General features: G+C 36.6%; 1 protein-coding gene across 1 annotated transcript in view; it reads left to right on the top strand.

Annotated features, from left to right (window-relative positions):
• LOC105380953 (calbindin-32) overlaps nt 1-19,675 on the top strand; it is an 86,559-nt gene that overhangs the window by 11,137 nt on the left and 55,747 nt on the right. The window contains exon 2 of the mRNA XM_048628332.1: nt 18,034-18,472. Coding sequence (XP_048484289.1) covers nt 18,322-18,472 — 151 coding nt within the window. The 5' untranslated portion in view covers nt 18,034-18,321. The remainder of the gene's footprint in view (nt 1-18,033; nt 18,473-19,675) is intronic.

Raw genomic sequence — 19,675 nt, 5'->3', positions numbered from 1 at the left:
CAGTATTCCGCTGGATTGGCTTATTTCTTCATAATCATGAATAATATTCGGCCGTATTGAGTGTTCTTGACTTGAGTTATAATTAATAATTTTGACTAATCGGGAGCACACTGTTAAATGTGTAATATAAGTTCACTGCAGTATCCTTTAGCATGTAGTGCCAACAGTTTTGTGCTGAATTGGTTTATTTCTTCATAATCTTGAAAACATATTCGGCTATATAAAAATTTGCTTTTGCTGCTATTTTCACGGCGATACTTACATCAGACATCAGATACCATAGCAATAGCACGCATCAGATATATTTAACATTCTCAACCCGACCATAAATATCAGTTTCATTGTAAGCCCACATAGGTCTTCCTCGGAGAATGCTTTACTAACCTCGACTTTATCGCGTGATGATAGAGATGTATATGGCATGGCAGGCTCAAGCCGCAGTACTTACGCTTTCTGATGTGATCTCTTATGGACTTATGATACATTGGAAATATGTTTTCATGACACGAAACTTATAGAAAAGGTTTTTGAAATATGTACTTAAAAATTACTTAGCTTTTTTTTCCTCAACCTTTAGTGTCCCACTGCTGGGCAAAGGTCTCTCCCTGAACACTCCACTTATGCCTTTCTTGGGCCTGCTCACACCATTCCGTGCTAAAATTGTCCAGGTCGTCCCGCCATCTCCTTCTTGGTCTGTCTCTACGCCGGCGGCCGTTGTTAGGTATCCATTACTTAGCTTACGGGATAATAATGATTTATACAGGTTGTTGCATAAAGGGTATATATATATATGCATAAGGCCGAAACCAGCATGTGCAGCATGTTACGAGTACTGAGCCCGAATGGTGGTTTCGGCTTAGTAAACCCTTTTTACAACACCCTGTATAAAATAAATAAAATGTAGAAAACGTCTTGGCCATTATATATATATCTGCGGAATTCCCGGAAAGCTTGGCGAAATTTCAAATTTTAGACTTGCTGACTCCATCCAAATAAAATTATTTTGACATTTATTGCGCTCTCGCAGTTTTAAATTTAGTTTAATTAACAACATTTTCACAAGTTACTTCTTATCGTAATATTTTCTCAAGTTGTTTTAGTAAAGCATAAAAAATTAGAAGTTTTATACTTAATAAAATGTACGCTCAGCTTCATTAGTAGCAATACACTTTTGTACCTTGTCAAACTATCAAACGGTCATTGATTGAATGAAAAGACGGTTTTTTATTTTGACAAGGTACAAAAATATATAACTACTATATTTTAGTATAACTACCTTATATAATAATAATATAGAATCGGGTTACCTATATACTCGTACTACTTTCAGACAACGTTATTCAAAACATAATCCTCAATAAAAAGAGGGCTTAAAAGCTCTATTTTAAAACCGAGCGCCGTCAATGTGGAAGCCAACTCTCTACATACTATATAGTGCCGCTACCCTCAACTAGGATTTGTTAGATTTATAATTACCTAATATTCATACACTCACGGGCAATGAAACGGTTCCACTGAGAAAAACATCAAATTACTCCTAAACAGAAAAAGCAAGCTTTATGACGCCTTCTGCAACATTGAAGTACATTTAAAGGAGCATCGAGATATAACCAACTAAAAACATCATATTTTGTTATATTTTTTATTAAATGTTGGAAAAAATCGGGGTCGTTTGGTGTTGGCTTTTTATGAGTGGAACTATTTCATTGCCCGTGAGTGTATTTATTTACTTTTATTCAAGGTTGCCTGTACGAGATCGCTCTTAGCGATAAGGCCGCCTATTGTTCATTGTTCCTAGTTTACATATAAGTTTTGTTTTGTATGTTTTGCTACATTGATTGTGGTGACCAATAAAATCATATTATTCTATTCTATTGTATCCTATATTCATACGAATCACGTTTGAACTAACTATACTCGTGTCACAATAAAGCGTAGTAGCAATGGACTTATATTGCATGGAATAATTTGGGATAATTCTCCGAAACATTGTATCAAAGTGTGATCCTTAGATTATGAGCATGTAAAGCAGTCCCCAGTATCGCTCAAGTACGTACTTGTCCGACCATTACGGATTGTGGATTATCCTCGGGAGTGGGTCGCTCTTGTGAATAAAGAATCTCAATTCTCGAGAACTCCCAAAAGAACTCCCTTTTGTTGTGTGTTTCGGATCAATCTGCTACGTCACTGTGCCGTTCGACCAAAGGTATTGTAATCGTAATCACACACATACATACAGGCTTTTGCAAAATTGGTATACTTACTAAGAAAGGGGGTGACGCGAGCGGTCAATCTAAACTACTTTGTTCTAAGCATTGACAAAAGAATAAAGACTCTTTATTCTTTTGTCAATGTTTCTAAGACCTTTGAAAATTCACAAAAAACTGAGTCACCCTCAGATCAACTACAAATAGATTCGCAATCGCCGTGTGCACTATTCTCTTTCTCACTCAAACCATAGATGTTGCCGACAAAAAAATAAAACCTAAATATGGGGAAATTTAACTTATCATAATAACAAAAACAAAACTTGAGTATATCGTCGGTTGATAGGAAAAAGACACTAAAGGCTAATTTTTCAATAGCCAGACAAAAGTTTTGCTGGGAAATAATTTTGATGCTGTTGCGTCTCAATGTTCCTCAATGTTTGTATTACCCAGATAACATTTATCTGAATATTGAAAAATCAGCCTTAGTGAGTTTTTCCTGTCAACCGACGATATAAGAAAAAAAACTTTACTCATACTTATTTGATTTCAATATAATTATTTAATATACACAAACTGAGTGGATTGTATAATTCATTGTCTTCGTCCAATCGAAACAATCCTCTTCAAAATGTGCCGAACACAATTTTTGTATGTTTCCTTGGTTCCCAATTTGTGCGACCGGTAATTTCTATCCATTTTCTTGATATATTTTTTTCTGTCGGAAACCTATGAAAGAGATAAATGGATGAGCATGAGCATTATAATCGTGGGCCAAATATGTGATGGGGTTTTTTTTTAAGGAAACACGTATTTCGTATCAATACAATAAACTTTATATTATACAGAAGAAATCACACATGGAAGAAAAAAAAAGAAACGAACGTTTCCTCACAATGAGAGGCACCTCATTTGAAAGAGGAGAATGACTTCTACAAAATACAATCTTCACAAAAACCGAATTCGTGCGCCCCATTTGTAAACCCAACCCGAGTCCGTTACAATTTCTAGTATTTTCTTTGCATACTATAATATTTGTGGGTAAAATAAATTTTCAATAACTTGCAACACCATGTGATTTGTTATGATATGGTACCTCGTAATTTTTACTTAAAACTGATACTAAAAGACCTTACAGTATTAAAATTAGTATCGTTTTATATTAAAATCGAGCCAATAGATAGTACTATGATGAATGTAAGCTTGTTAAACTTGATAGTATCTACTTACATGTGAAAATATATCTCATCCATCATTCCATCGTGTTTTCGTTCAATATGCTCTATACAACCGAACAAAATCCACCCACCCATGTCACACACTCGTTAAGTGATGATAATAGTCTAATAAACTTAATAAACACCCATAAATCACTAGCAAATCAAAAATAAATAGCATTTAGAAAATTTTGTTGTAACTGTCAGCCTTTGTTTGGCAAAGATTTTTCATTTGTTTCATTGTTTGGCACAGAGAACTGACGTAAACAGGCGCCTCAGCAAAAAGGACAAAAAACATTTACAGCTTAACGTTTCTTTCTTACGCTTAATGTAGCTAAGCGTCTCTTTTTCGCAATGTCAGAACTGTCACGATTATACCCCTGTGGAGTCACCCCATTTTGACTTAGTCTGAAAATTCTGCTAGCCTAGCACGGGACGCAAAACGCGCACATCATGACGTGATAAAAGTTCTCCGTCCGCTCACCCTCGAGGCCACCGAATACTTTTTTCACGTCTTGATGTGTGCGTCTTGCACCCTGTACTATATAGACCTCCTGTATTTTTATATGTATTATTTTGAGATTTTCTTATGTAATACTAGCTGTTCCCGCGAGCTTCGCTTCGCCTTAAAAAGTTTTCCCGTGGGAATTCCGGGATAAAAAGAAGCCTATGTTCTTTCCCAGGGTCTATACCATATGTATACCAAATTTCATTCAAATCCGTTCAGTAGTTTTGGCGTGAAAGAGTAACAGACAGACTGACAGACAGACAGACAGACAGACAGAAAGGCAGACAGACACAGTTACTTTCGCATTTATAATATTAGTTAGGATTCACTGTAGCACTAGTTATATTCTGTGACTGTAGTAAAAGCGAGTTGGGGAACCTGCGGGTGAAAATATTATCATAACTTTGAGTAACAAGCAAAATGTGAGATTTATTTGAGTGTAAATCTGCAGTGGGAGTGCTCCGCGGCTTTAAATATGGATTTATGTAAATAGTTGTACGGAACAACTACATCATTTGACTTGTATGTATTAATGGTAATAGTAATACTTGTATATGCCCAGATCATATTATCGTATTGTAGGTACATTATGTTCCCATGGTTGTACCAGTCAGTTGCAAAATTCGTAAGGCAAATCAAAAAATTTGAAAATAACTAAGCACTACTTTACGATTATAACAAACCTATCATAATACTGAATATACAGGGTATTGCAAAAAATGTATATACCTCAACAAAATTTCAAAATTCGCGAAAAAAAATGAAAATTTTTCATAGAAACTATGTTGGTCACATAACTTTTTACTATGGAGAATGACAATTTTTTTGCGAATTTTGAAATTCTGATTTCATTTTCGCGCTTAGATATACCATGCTGCACATGTAGGTTTTGGCTTAGTATACCCTTTTTGCAAAACCCTGTAGAATACAAACAAGGAGTTTTGTTAACAACTTTTGCCCCTGACTGTACTGTGCTACTTATCTCCATCCCGCTCTGCAGGTACACTCAGCTACTCAACGCTATCACGCGATGAAAATATCCGCCCAATAATATCGTGACCTTTAGTGAAAATCAATTCACAGACCACGGGACACCAACTTAACTCAATTGCTTATTTCACCGTAACATTCGACCTTCGCTGATAAAATTATGGGCGTGATTTTGGAGAAAATATTTTACTTTAGAGTTTTGTATCATCGTCATCAGCCCGTAGTCGCCCACTGCTGGACATAGGCCTGCTCTAACAAGCAGCGCTACAATACTGTCCTCAGCCTTCCTTATCCAGCCACCACCGGCCACTAGTAGGCCGGACGGCATCCCACGCTAAGCTTGTCTATTCGCGGTCTCCACTCGAGAAATCATTTAGTCAGGATTATGATGAGGTATCTTATATTTATTGCACAATTTACAACAGTAATAATGTACAATCAGGTGGACTTAATGCTAAAAGCATTGTCTGCCAGTCAACCTGCAGGAGGTACAAAGAGTAAAAAGTATGGGTGTATGTATCTTATACTTATACTACCTTCAAAATCATGTTAACATACCTAATTATGAAATAAAAGAATATTATTTTTTAGCCCTTAATGTCCTATGTAAAGGGCCTTGAGATTTTCTTATCTTAATTTAAAAGGCCTTGAAGCAAGTGGCGCCATTAACGACCACTATTTGACTTCAAGAAGCGTTTATTTTTAAAAGTCACTTGAACAAATCAAAGCAAAAAAAATAACGCAGAAAGTAGATTCAATTTACAGCTAGCGTAAATTTTGATATTTAGGGGGCCGAAGGGCGTCCAACGGTACACTTGCCTGTTCGCGGTGTCCATTCGAGAACTAGTTTAGAATAGAATAGAATAATATTTATTTCAGACATAAGACCATAGTTGTAACAATTTGGTTAAATTAAAAACAATTACAAAAATATTATTAAATACATATTTAATCCAAATACTTTTTGCAAACAAGTAATATAATGTTTAGCTCTGGTCATCGGTTCTTCGGCATACATGGCTGTTCTACTGCCACTTCAGCTAGTTTGATACGACTGTTATATTAGTTATCTTACGAATGACCTAATTTCTGAAGATATCCTTTAGAAAAACTCCGAGCATAGCGCGCTTTCCATCGCGCGCTGACTGAATTTAAATTAACATTCAAGATACTTCCAGTAAGTTCTACTACAGTCGTCGAAATATAGACCCATTTGGACAGCTACACAAATTTACTATTTACTCTTGATTTACTTGATGAAATACATAAAAAGACACATAATCTGGCTTATTTTTTAACGGCTGAAAGAACTTTTTAAGCACCAAAAGTTAATTATTGTTTAGATTTTTTATGATTTAGATTTCATACCAGCTGTCATCCCATACATTTTCGAGCTGTCCAAACGGGCCTATTATATTTCGACGACTGTAGTGTACTCTGGCTACTTGCATGCCCGTGGCATAAACGAGGCTCAGTGGCGTGCGAACGAGGCACGGCCACTAGTTGCTCTGTTGAATACTTCGCTAAAACCTCCCTCACAATCTTATGAATTTTAGAAAACGTTTGCACGCAAACTGTCATGGCTTGTGTTATTGTTACTGTGTAGTCTGTAGGTTTCGTCGAATATATCTGACGGCCGAATGGTGTTGTGGTTAGTGACCCTGACTGCTATGCTGAAGGTCCCGGGTTGGATTCCCGGCTGGGGCAAATTTTGTACTTGGGTCTTGGGTGTTGATATTTATATTTAGTATGCATCTTCTATCTACGCATTTGTGTAGATATATCAGCTATCCGACACCCATAACACATGCCTAGCTTGGGGTCGGATGACCGTGTGTGAGATGTCCCCACATATTTATTTATATCTATCAAAGGTATATGTGGATTTCTAGCAAAGATTGCATTCGAATAAAGTGACAGTGAGTAGCCTAATTTTTCTGTCACATTCATACAAGTTACGCCAGATTCGACACGCGAGCGACGCTGTGGATTGTTAATGCTAATGTGTCGGCGGTGCTAACCCCACAGGTAGACTAATCGCAAAAAGTATTTATAATTATATTTTTTTGGCCTGGTCGTGGAATCCAAGAAAAGCCTACCAAAGGCACTCGGGTCACCAGTCTCAAAATGTTGAAATGAATATATTTATTATTTCTCCGTGACCTAAATATGTGACCTAAAAATGTACCAGCCTTTTTGTGACATTTACACTTACTGAAAGTTTAACTTTATTTTGAAATCATTAAAGCGTGTGCCTTGCTTCTGTTTAACATTTGACCACCTCTGGAGACATTCATAAAAGTAAAAGACATTAGAAATATATGTATTATGTATATTCTGCTCACTTCATGCTATTAAAATAACAAATATCAGTGGAACTTCCCATGCTTACAAGGATTCAAACCAATTTTTTCCATAAACAGGATATGGAAGCCTTTAAAAGTATAAAAATAAATACGCAAGACTTGTTTTTTATTCCAACAAAGTTAATTAACTGGGAACAAAATCAATTTCAACAAAGCTGATGATTTGATCTGTTATCCGAGCATGGAGGATTTTTGCCCTGTCTGTGTTCGTGTTGCTAACGGGAAAATAATTCGATGGTGTTATAGAGCTGTCTACCAACCAGCACTAGGCCAGCGTGGTGGATTAGGCCTAAACCCTTCCTCCATTGGAAGAAGACCCGTGCCCCAGCAGTGGGGACGTGATGGGTCGTGATGATGATAGAGCTGTTTCAGGCACATTTTTCAGCGCGACTATGTATTTGTATGTAAAAGGCCATTTTTGATAGCGCATATAAGCGCACATAGAGCATTTTGGTACGCCTTTGTTTCTAAGCTCCTATAAATTTTATAAGGCCGGCTCCACACGTTGGTCCCAACGCTCGTACCAACGTTGGACTGTAAATTGGGTGAGGCGTACATACGTTGGCTCATAAACTAGTTCTGTCCCGACAGGGCCAACGTGAAGATGTCCGATACAGAAATGTTAACTGCTCTGAGGCGATAAATATGAGCTCATTAATGATTTCCGCTTTTTTAAAATCTTTAATTGAGAAGATCATGCCCATATTCTGTTGAATGCTGCGCCATGCATCAGCTAATACATTTAGATTTCTATGTTCCTTTCGAGTTGCGTCCCATATTATCGGACGATTTTGTGTATGAGAAATCCCTTCTTGCTCGACGTCCGCACTCGTTGCGTGTTGCAACAGCACTGAGCAAAGCGCCAACGTGTGGGAGTGATCGCCAGCGTTGGCGCAGATTCCTTTGATAAAACCGACACGTGCCGGCCAACTACCAACGCTCGCCCCAACGTTGGGGCCAATGCAATTTTCTAGATCCATACGTTGGACGTGTAACGTTGGGACCTGCGTTGGGGCCAACGTATGGAGCCGGCGTAAGAGCAATTGGTACTGACACGACACCACACCGGTTCGAGTGAACACGACAAAATAAGCCGATATAAGTGAAAATGGAAAACAAAAGAAACCTACTCGAACTTGATGTTTGTTTATGTACACTCACGGGCAATGAAAAGGTTCCACTGGGAAAAACACCAAATACTCACAAAAGAAAAATGCTAACTTAATGATGCCTTCAGCAACATTGAAGTACATTTCACAGAGCATCAGGATATAAACAACTAAAATCAATAACATTTTGTTTAAATTTTCAATTAAATGTTTGAATAAATTGGGGTCGTTTGATGTCGGCATTTTGTGAGTGGAACTTTTTCATTGCCACGCTGTATATATCGTAGGCGCTGTTTTAAATATATAATTTAGAATTGACTATGTAACTGTACCTGTAGCTACCCACATTATCTAAATACGATTACTTATTCAGATAGAGTGAACCCTCTGCCCCGTGGATTGCAGATTCTATTCACTTTATTCTTCTGAGAAACTAAACACTTTCAAAGTAGAGAACTTGTGGCAAGAAACTTTTATAATTGAAACAAATAGTTCCCAGGCCTGAGTGTATTAAAAATCTCCCTCAAAGCTTTAAAAAGTGCATTTAAACTTTCGCCTTTGTGAAAGAAAGTACCGTTAAGGTGAAAGTTTTCGTTTTCATTACTGTTCGTTTTTAAGACAGAAGGCACGATTGTAAAGAAACGTAAGGAATAAGTTGCACCTTAAATCGTGCGTGGTAAAAGTTAAAATTATGAATACGTAGGTATATAAAAATCAACCGAAAGTGCTACTAAGTTTTTCATAAGGCTATAAATAGCACACTTTCAGTTTGGCTTTTCTCGGTCAAGTTAGTTTACTACTTGCTTACCGGTAATACATTGCTATTTCCACCCTGCACGTAGCAGCTATAGTAGTACATATTATGAAAAACTTAGTAGCACTTTTGGTTGATTTTTATATACCTACGTATTCGTAATATTATAAAAACTTAAAATTAACATTTCCATTAAATAAATATGTAAGTAAAACTGCAGTGTTTAAAACCATGTGCAGTTCAAGAATTCACCTTCTTCGGAAGACTTAAAAGTCATCTGTATTTTTCCTTCCCCACCGTTCAAATAGATAAAGTTTTCCCCAGCTCAAACGAACAGTGTACCCGTAGGCTATCCCTCTCAGACTCACTGAAGAGGCTTGAAAAATAAACAAGTCTAGAGTTCTACATCTAGACTCTGTGTGGTGTACAAAGAGGTTCTTTTGATTAGAAAGAAAAGCCGTGGTCTGGGCTCTTTGAAAGCAGTTGTACGTAAGTATAAATGATTGTAGTAAGGCATTTCTGATTCCAAATTGCCAATTACTTACTTCTATTTTGTGGTTGTAATAGAGAATGGTAGAAACTGGGTACTGACAAAGACTTTGAGTGTCCAAGAATGTTAAACTAAGTGCCAATTTCTCCATTCTCGGTTAGAGCATAACCAGGGAGTAGTGGTTAAATTTTGACACATCTCACATGAAGTTTATATGGAGATGACGTTTAATTTATAAATCAATCCCTGTCAAATCATCATCAGCCAATAATCCTCCACTGCTGGACATAGGCCTCGCCCAAGGATCAAAATTCTATTGCAGACTTTCCCCCTTATTCATAGAGAAGTTACAAAACGTTTAACTAATAAACTGTTTTGTCCCTCTCTGTCAAAGAACAAATTGTTCTTTGTTGGAGAGGGACAAAACAGTTTATTAGTTAAAACGTTTTGTAACTTCTCTATGAATAAGGGGGTTTGAGTTCAAATAACAATGCGATTCAAAATGGCTTAGTAGAGCGAAGTTTAGAAATTTGAAAGGGCAACTTGTTACAGCAATAATACTACGTCGTTAAACAAATGAGGTGGAGGAATGGGCCGATAGGACTGTAACTAAATGACGCATTTACAGACCTTACAATCACATTTATCACGTCACTAAACATTGTCGATTTTCGCACACCCTGTGTATAGTGCGAAAGCCTTCAAAAGATTACATTCAATTTATAACGAATATAAATAATTTATTTCAAACATTTTGGTGTTCTTTAATTTAAATATATTTCTATATAGGTATATTAATTTTTTGTAAAAATTAAGCAGTTTTTCTTATATTTTCTTATCTAAATATTTTGGGTTTCCTTGATTGAATACCATATTCTACAGGGTGCTAAAATAGCGGTTGTTATAAAGTAAGCTCTAACGTTAGTCGGAGGGTCATCCTAAACTACTTTTGCTCTATGACATTTGAAAATTATTATACCACTTTTGCATCATAGCGTGTAAGTATAGCTGGTAGCAGTCGACTTGTTATAGTTCTTAAGTTTATGTTATTTGAACATGGAGTGGCTATAAACATTCCATTAAGTCCACCTGCTTTGGATATACAGGATGCTGCAAAAAATTTTTAGATCACGAGACTTTTTACTATGGAAAAGCAAAAATAATATTTGAACAGGGTCAATCTGAACCATCTGAACATATTTTATTGTTCTATGACCTCTGAGTCATCTCATACACTTTTGCAACACATTGCTGAAAGAATGATTTGCTTTTGGCATTGCCAAACTTGAAATCGTACCCGGGACCTACAGCACAAAACACCAGCAGTCACAAACAGGGGGCTAGCTTAAAAAAAGCATAAATTCGTATCGCTGCTTCGCTAACCACGACTATATCTCCTTCTATCCTAACTTTATATATATAATATTATAAATGCGAAAGTGACTGTGTCTGTCTGTTACTCTTTCACGCCAAAACTACTGAACGGATTTGAATAAAATTTGGTATACGGTCTAGACCCTGGGAAAGAACATAGGCTACTTTTTATCCCGGAATTCCCACGGGACAACTTTTTAAGACGAAGCGAAGCGCGCGGGAACAGCTAGTTTATGTAAACGTACCAAGTGAATGACTTCGTTAAAATTAGTTTTTTGTTAAGCAAGAGTAACCCTTCAGGCCTCTAGCACTATCAAACCGCTAATACGCTTCTGCATGATGCATTAGTGCGCTAATGGATGGGATTTAACAATTACTGGAGTTACGGTGAGGTTTAATGCTCTCAACAGTTTTAGTTAAATCGCGTATACAGGGTGTGAAAAAAAGTCATTCTCCATAGTAAAAAGTCTCGTGACCAACATAGTTTCTATGTTTTTTTCGCGAATTTTGACATTTTGATTTCATTTTCAGACTTAGATATACCTACCATGCTGCACATGTTACTATACCCTTTTTGCACCACCCTGTAGTTGAAGGTACGGTCTTTTTCTGTTCTGTTTTTTTACGTATCAAAGCCGACATAGGACCAATATAATATAGTAGTGGCTTACTAGCAAATGTATAAAGCTAGCTTCGTTGCGCACCGTGTATGCTAGGGGCCATTCCAGCTAACGAAGTTAGCGCTTCTGTGGCGAATACGTTTCTGCCGTCTTTTTCCTTATTAAACTTACTGGGCCTCGAGTGCTAATTTACTCACCTATCGAGAAGTGAAATCGAAAACGCAGATTTGTATGGCGCGGAGCTAGTACAGCTACTTACCGCTAGATGGCGTATCTCCCGCGCCATACAATTTTTTCGTTTCGATTTCACTTCTCGATAGGTGAAAAAACTCGCACTCGAGGCACTGAGCTTTCGTTCGTTCGTATTTTATCTAGCTAGCTGGAGTAACCCTTCCAGGCAGAGCTACACGGGTTCGTTATCGACGTAGATAAACTCGTTTAATGCATGATCGACCAATCACTGCGCCGTGTCTGTGCGGAATCGCGATATAGTGGCATTTATCTTCGTCGATAAAGAACCCGTGCAGGGGCAGCTGATAAACAAGAGTCATTTTCATATTTTTCAAAATTCCTGCATTAAATAATGAGTATGAACACGGAACTTGGTTCTTCAGTAGGTTATATTGATTAACTATTTCAATACATATCTAATTATTATCTATACACATAAGACAGTATATGTATACTCGTACTATTATAAAACTCAAAACGCTCGTTTGTAACCCTTAAATCTCAGTAATAAACAACCTAGAGAGCTTTTAATAGACTGGTAAATGAAACTGTAAGTTAATTAAGGAGCGTCCTTGGGAAATACTTGAGTCCCGGGCCAGAGTGGGCTCTTAGGTAGTGAAGGTCACTGACCTCGCGGTACAATGTCAAGGGTTTACGGGCTGCGAGTGTCGCGAGGTCGTTATGTAAGATTTCGGAATTTTGACGCCAACATAAATTTTATTTATTTTAAAAATTTATGTATAAATAAAATTAAGATAGTTTTAAGAACACTGTCACACATTAACACCAGCACGGCTAGTATGGCCATAATAAGACAACATGTGAAGTGACTGATTAAATTGAGTCACTTTTTGATATCAGTCTTAAATGTTAGCATAGGGTGTACACGGGACTCATTTTATTTGTGTGATTGGATATAAGCCACAGTGACACTGAAACTTTTCTGCTCTGTGGAAATATGTATTTCATTCGTTATTTTTTTTGAAAATCCCTCATTTGTGGCTCTTGTTTGTATTGTCTATGGTTTTTTGACAATTTAAATGTCACCAAACGTCAAATTTGAAGAAAATTTTCGCTGTTTGGTGCGTTCGAGTGAAATATTTTGGTAATATTACCATTGCATTTTTGCATTGCGCTACCCCATGGACTCATATTGGCTCACTTTCTTGAGTTTCTTGGACATCGTCACATGAAATAATATACGATCGAGCTTGCTCCCGACCAAGCACGATCAGATTCCTTGGGAGTTCTTCGGCAGACGATTTCTATGCACCGGCTCCATGAGACGAAGAACAAATCAGCATGCCACCTGACTGATGACCCACCCACCGTTTACCCGGACCCAGGAGCTAGAAGTCCTTGAGACAAAAGCTCGGGCAGGATCCTGACGGGCGCAACAGAATATCATCTACGATGCTTGTCCCACGGCCTGACTGAATAATATTTATATAATCAATGGAAGGAAAAACAGTAGGTAAGTGCCAGTACCAGTCACATGTTATTATAATTGGGCACATGCACACAAAACAACTCAAAAAACTTTTTTCACTTGGCAGTACTTGGTCAACTAGGCCATTCATTGGAAGGAAACCCGTACCCCAGCAGTGAGGACGTGATGGGCTATGATGATGAAGATGACAATAGGAGTCATAATCTTAGTTCATAAGTATAACTAAAATCTAATGAAACATTTTTGTTTGTTACAGAACATTGAAATTGGCTCGTAGCAAGACGGAAGATGGTCAAAACCGGTCAGAAAATGATGGCCTAGACACGGTTGGAGAGCTCTTGTTGGCAGAAACCACCTGAAGATGGTCATTTGACATCAGCAACCTTGTGGTGATACAATGAACCGGAGCGGCACCGAACTGAAAAAGTTGAAAAACTTGGCATACATACTATGAGACCTATTTGATGACTGATATAAGCCAAGTTCAGACTGATTATTGTGATAGTTGATAACTAAGAATACCTAATATGCTTTTATGGTGTGTGAAATAGTATACATTTTATAATTTATTATTAAAAGTTTAATAAATGTTTTACTTACCTAAAGAAAATATTATATTTTTATAACCATTTAATTTAGTTGTACATGCTAGCATATCCACTTATTTTTTTATAGTTAGTGTGTTGTTGATAAATAATAAAGCCTGACTAGGGTTTGTCGCTGTGGAGAAAGGATTAGCATCAGTCACTGACTGCCTGGTGTGCCGGACTTATTAAAGTACAGTTTATATTATGATTTACATTTCTTGAACTCCACATTTAACATTCAAACTATTCAATTAGCCACTTCATTTTAGTTAGTGTGTTGTTGATAAATAATAAAGCCTGACTAGGGTTTGTCGCTGTGGTTAAAGGACAACCAGTCATCATAGCATCAGTCGCTGACTGCCCGGTGTGCCAGACCTATTCAATGTATATGATTTACATTTCGTGAACTCCACATTTAGCATTCAAACTATTCAATTAGCCACTTCATTACCTACATACTTTGACGTGAATAGGCAAACTTAAAGTATATGGGAGACAACTGAAAATCAGTGGTTTGTTCCTAAGGGCAAACATATGCACTGAGTTGCTTCCAAACAAACTAATGTCTATCTATCTAACTTCTTAGCACATGTGAGCGACAGGATTTGAATCCACATTTCTTCCGTGAGGGGCGGGCGCTTACCCGTCTGAGCTAACACCGCTACATATAAGTAATATACTTAATGTATAATTTTAGTCAAATAAAAAAGAGGATGTGTGTTTTGACAAATGTTGTTTTTAAAGCATTTTCAACGGGTTATTAGAGTCCCGGATCATCCTCCCTGTAAGTATTATAGTAATTTTCCTTCCCTGCATCTCTTCTTGTAGAGCAAGGATGAAATTAACAAAAACTAAACAAATAATTATTTGTGTCACATGTTATCACCACCTTCGAACTTGAGTGATATAATGCTACCTAAACAAATGTCAAACTGAGACATGTGTGGATAAATTGGTACACCCATGTTAGGAAATAAGACAAATCTTCCAATCTCGCTGTCAAAATTGTAACTCACATCTTGTAGTGATTATTTCGTGTTGGCCATGTTAGCGTTTGTGAGGACAACTGGTATCACACAATTTGTTGCAACTAGCTGTCATTTATATCTTGTCACCGCCATACTGTGCTACGCGTGCAGGCAAAACAACAGCGATGACAAAAGGAGTGTGTGGCCACTGACAGGCGTCTGTTAAGTTCTCTGAAGACAGCTGACACTGGCCCTACCCTTCAAATGTTTGTTGCCATTATAATTGTAAGTGTGACTGTGTGAAACAAAGAAAAAAAAAAAAAAAAAACAAGAAATGCACAACTGGGGGTTTTTAGTCGGTTAAAGGCCGACACTACCTGGGTCCCCTTCCCAGGTGTCTGTGTAGATTTTCCTCCAGGAGTGCAAAAAAAAAAAAAAATTATTAATAATATATAGGTATATATATATAAAAGATAAAATATATATATTATAAGCTTCCACATTGAGTAGTGAGTAGTTAAAAGATGAAGATAAAAAACAACCAAACTCTCACAATATATTGATCTCTCAAAAAGGCACGGACATAAAAGTCTGTGGAGTGATAATAAAATCTTTAAAAAAAAAAAAAACGCCAACATAAAACGGTATTTTCATGAAACGTGTATTTGTTTCCGTTTCTACACTAATATTTGTCATTCCTCATTCCTTCACCCAAAGCTTGCCTGGAAGAGATAGTTTTTAGCGATAAGGCCGCCTATTTTTTAGATAATTGCCACTTTCAATAAATTAATATATAAAAGTATATATTTCTGGTGTAGTTAAAGTATCAATAAAGTAATTTCCTATTTTACATATTATATTCTAATATTTTTTGCGTGATGGTGACAGAGCTGGTATAGGGTTTGTCACCGAGTGTGATTTTCCACTTTTGCACTCACCTGTCAGGCAGCGAGCCGTAAGAGTTACAGGAATAACCTGAGTTATTCACTCAGCGTAAAAGCGCAAATGTACTTACTTATTTATGGAGCCCGAAAATATTCACAGAATTCTTCCTGGAAACCATTAACTTAATAGCTGTCCCTGTTTAAGTTGGCTGAGTTACGACCCTCGTTCAATACTCTGTCTGAATCTCATCATTTCTAATATTCTCAGGGTCTCGTTTATATTCAGAATACCTGCCTAATTCCATAAGCTGTGGTTACATTAAAAATTCATGAAACCGGCCGAGAGAGGTCGTTATCATCAATTTTGATGTTACGTGACAAATGTAGCGAGGTGAAATGTTAGAGAACAGACTGAATATACAGACGTATTACTTGACTATAGGAGTGGGAATTACAGAAAATGGCTTAGCTATTTCGTAAAAAGCTTCATATTTTTATTTTATTTTATTTTTATTTTATTTTAAATGGAAAACTTACAGCTATTTTGACAAAAACACTTATATATAATAGACAACAGAGAGCCAATTACAAGTTTTCACTAGTACACAATAAAATACAATATAAATTTGTCTTGGAGTTACACATACATAAACACAAAGAAACAGACCAATATAAGAATACATAACTACATCTAAAATTAAATTAAGTTATATAATTTAAAAAACTAAGAGAATGCTTCGTAGTTAACTTAACCTTAACATTGTGATATATCCTCTACCATAACCGTTGCCACTAAGCCAGTGATGCCACGAAATTACGAACGAATGCCGCCCTAACAGCCTCGAAACTGCTGTGAAAGATATCGATATCGTTGGACTCGCACAACCTATTGACCATGATACTAGCCCTTACTACAAAAGAGTTCTGCCTGTAGTTCGTACTGCATTGAAGCACATGCAAGATGTCTTTTTTACGCGTCAATCTCTCTGGAACTCTAAGTTTAATGAGCTGCAACAACTGGGGGCAGTCTATTTCACCTCTGGCGACCTTAAGCACAAATATAGCGTCTGCCACAGATCGCCGAAGTTCAAGAGGTAAAAGGTGAAATCGCTCGCACCGGTGCTCATAGGGCCTATAGGGGACCTTAAACTTGAAACCGAGATACCGTGTAAATTTTCTCTGGATCCGCTCTATTCTGTTGATGCAAACTGCATATCGAGGGTTCCAGACCTGACTGGCATATTCCAGGTGACTCCGCACGTAAGCACAGAAGAGCAACTTCACCGTTTTCATACTCTTGAATGGCTTAGACGATCGCATAACAAAGCCAAGTGCCTTACATGCTTTACCTACCACACTATTTATGCACCTTTAATTTATTAGATTTTTTTATTATTTTACCTTATAGCTAAAACAGACCGTATTATTTGGCCCCACTATAACAATGGAAAATACAATAAATGAAATAGCTTAGCTTTTTCCTAAAAAGATTCATATGTATGCACCTTTAATTAATTAGTATTTTTTTTCTTTTGTCTTATAAGAAAGTACCCAAGTCATTTATAATAGATTAATATTAACAAACTTAGGTACCTACTACTTTATTATACCTATATTATATGTATAAATATAAATCTATATAACTTTGATTACATTATTTATGAATGTATTTATTATTAAACATAAATGTTTACTACATTTTGTACACCTTCCTCATTTATTCTTTAAGTCTCTCCTCCACCCAAAGGTTGCCTGGAAGAGATCGCTTTTAGCGATAAGGCCGCCTATTGCGTCATATTGTAAATTGTTATTTGTGTAAATTGTTTTTAAGTCAGTAAAGTAGTATTCTATTCTATTCTACTTTGTTAAAACAGATGTCTTTAAAATATCCTACCTCATCCAGTAATATTTTTTTATGAACACTCATGTCGTAATCTTTGCATATCATAATTGACTTTTTTATTGAAGCTACAATACTCTATAATATACAATGCTTGAAATTTCAAGAAATATTAGATTTAACGAATTTAGATACATGTAAGTTTTGATGTGGATAAAACAGCCATATTAGACCCCTCGATATTGTTGTGTTGTGTGTTGTGTTCGTCGTGTTCTGGTTTATCTCCAATCAATTTATTTGTTTTTGTAATGTAACACAGTGATTAATGTATTGGTTTATTCCATCCATTTACGAAATTTATCGAACAACAACATTACGTTGCTATGTTTACGTTGTACTAATTCAACTGTAATTTATAAGTTTTTTCTTTTGTTACAGATGAAAACCTGAAGAAAAGATAATCAAAATTTTATTTTTACACCGATGCAAGATAGATTATATTTAAATATTCATACAACAAATACATAATAAGCACATATAATTAATTAATTAAATTAAAAAGAAAACGACAGATTACTATTAAAGACGACAATAATCCTCGCCAAATTGTTAAAAAGAAAAATAATACAGGAATATATTTTTTAAATTTTGAATTTAGAACGCGCGTTGCCAGCCAGCACGCGCTAGTTTAGCAACAGAGTAGATTGTTAACTTTTTAAAATCAAAATGAGCATAGACTCGACGTGTTCAGCCAAGCGCCTGAACATCGAGAGGGCGACGAATTTCATGAGGCAGTACCGAGACCCGGACTCCAGGGAGCTGAAGAAACTGTCCGCCAACCAGTTCATGGAGGTCTGGAGCCATTACGATAACGACGGTAAGTAGTATTTTTCCTAAATCCTGTATTTCACATCCACCGGGGATTTCTTACTGGCCCGTGAGTGTATTATAATATTTCACGGATAGGCTTGTGGAATTTAATAAAATTCTTGTATATCGTGACAAAATCTATTTATAAGGACCACTTCATGCAGTTCTATTTAAACTTACAAATATTGTTATAATTGATTAAAAAAAACGATCATAAACTACTAAATAATCCCAGCTTAGGCATTTTGTATTGTATAATGCATACAGGGTATTTTTCGTGACACAGAGACAGTTGATAAGCCTTAAAAAATTTCAGTAAGTACAACTAGGTACACTGACTTCAAGAAAATCCCTATTATGTTAAAGGTACCGTTAGAAAACCACTTTCGAAGAAAATGTTGTATGCTATCCGTGATCGCTCTGCTAATGATGTTGTATTGCTCAGACATCCAATAAACGAGGAGCAAACACCCACGACCGCCAGTCTAGACTGTGGACGGAAAATAACCGTTAAGTACTGTGAACTGAGAGCCTAGGCTGAGTCTATATCACCGTTCAACGTATAGCTAAGATAAATACAGTCACGAGCAATGAAAAAGTTACATTGACATAGCACCAAATTATTCCTTAAATTAATATTGAATTCACATTGAAGTTAGGGCGAGGCCACAACACTGCGTTGCGACATCGCATCGCAAAATTCTGCGACTGTTTTGGAAGTTTTCCCGTACAAATGCTTGATTTATTGTCGCATATTTTTGCGATGCGACGTCGCAACGCAGTGTTGTGACCTGGCCCGTAGGTACATTTAACAGCGCATCTGAATACTACCAAGTACCAACTAAAAACGTAAATATTTGGTGGTAAAAAGGAAGAATAGTAAGCCGAAGCGGGTAACTTAGGGGATGGTCATTATGAACAGCTTTAGATTATTTTTGCTACTCCATAGAAACTTTGTTTGGTACAAAGTTTGTTAAGGTTCTACATTACGAACAAATTAAGTAAGTATCTCACAATGAGACTTGGTGTGAGTGGCTGAATTTCTGCAACTTTACAGTTACAGGCACTATATAAGTGACACATTGACGAAGGTGCGACAACAATTCAAGTAACTATACTTATATGTGTGTTTATATGTGTGTGTTTATTCAGGATACCAACAGCGTAACAATAATAAATTTCACACAGCTTAAAGTTAATAGTAAGGCTA

This window comes from Plutella xylostella, chromosome 20 (genome assembly GCF_932276165.1).
Source record: "Plutella xylostella chromosome 20, ilPluXylo3.1, whole genome shotgun sequence".
In the NCBI taxonomy this organism is placed as follows: domain Eukaryota; kingdom Metazoa; phylum Arthropoda; class Insecta; order Lepidoptera; family Plutellidae; genus Plutella; species Plutella xylostella.
Note: the sequence above shows the minus strand (reverse complement) of the source record. Positions and strands in the feature narration are given on the sequence as shown.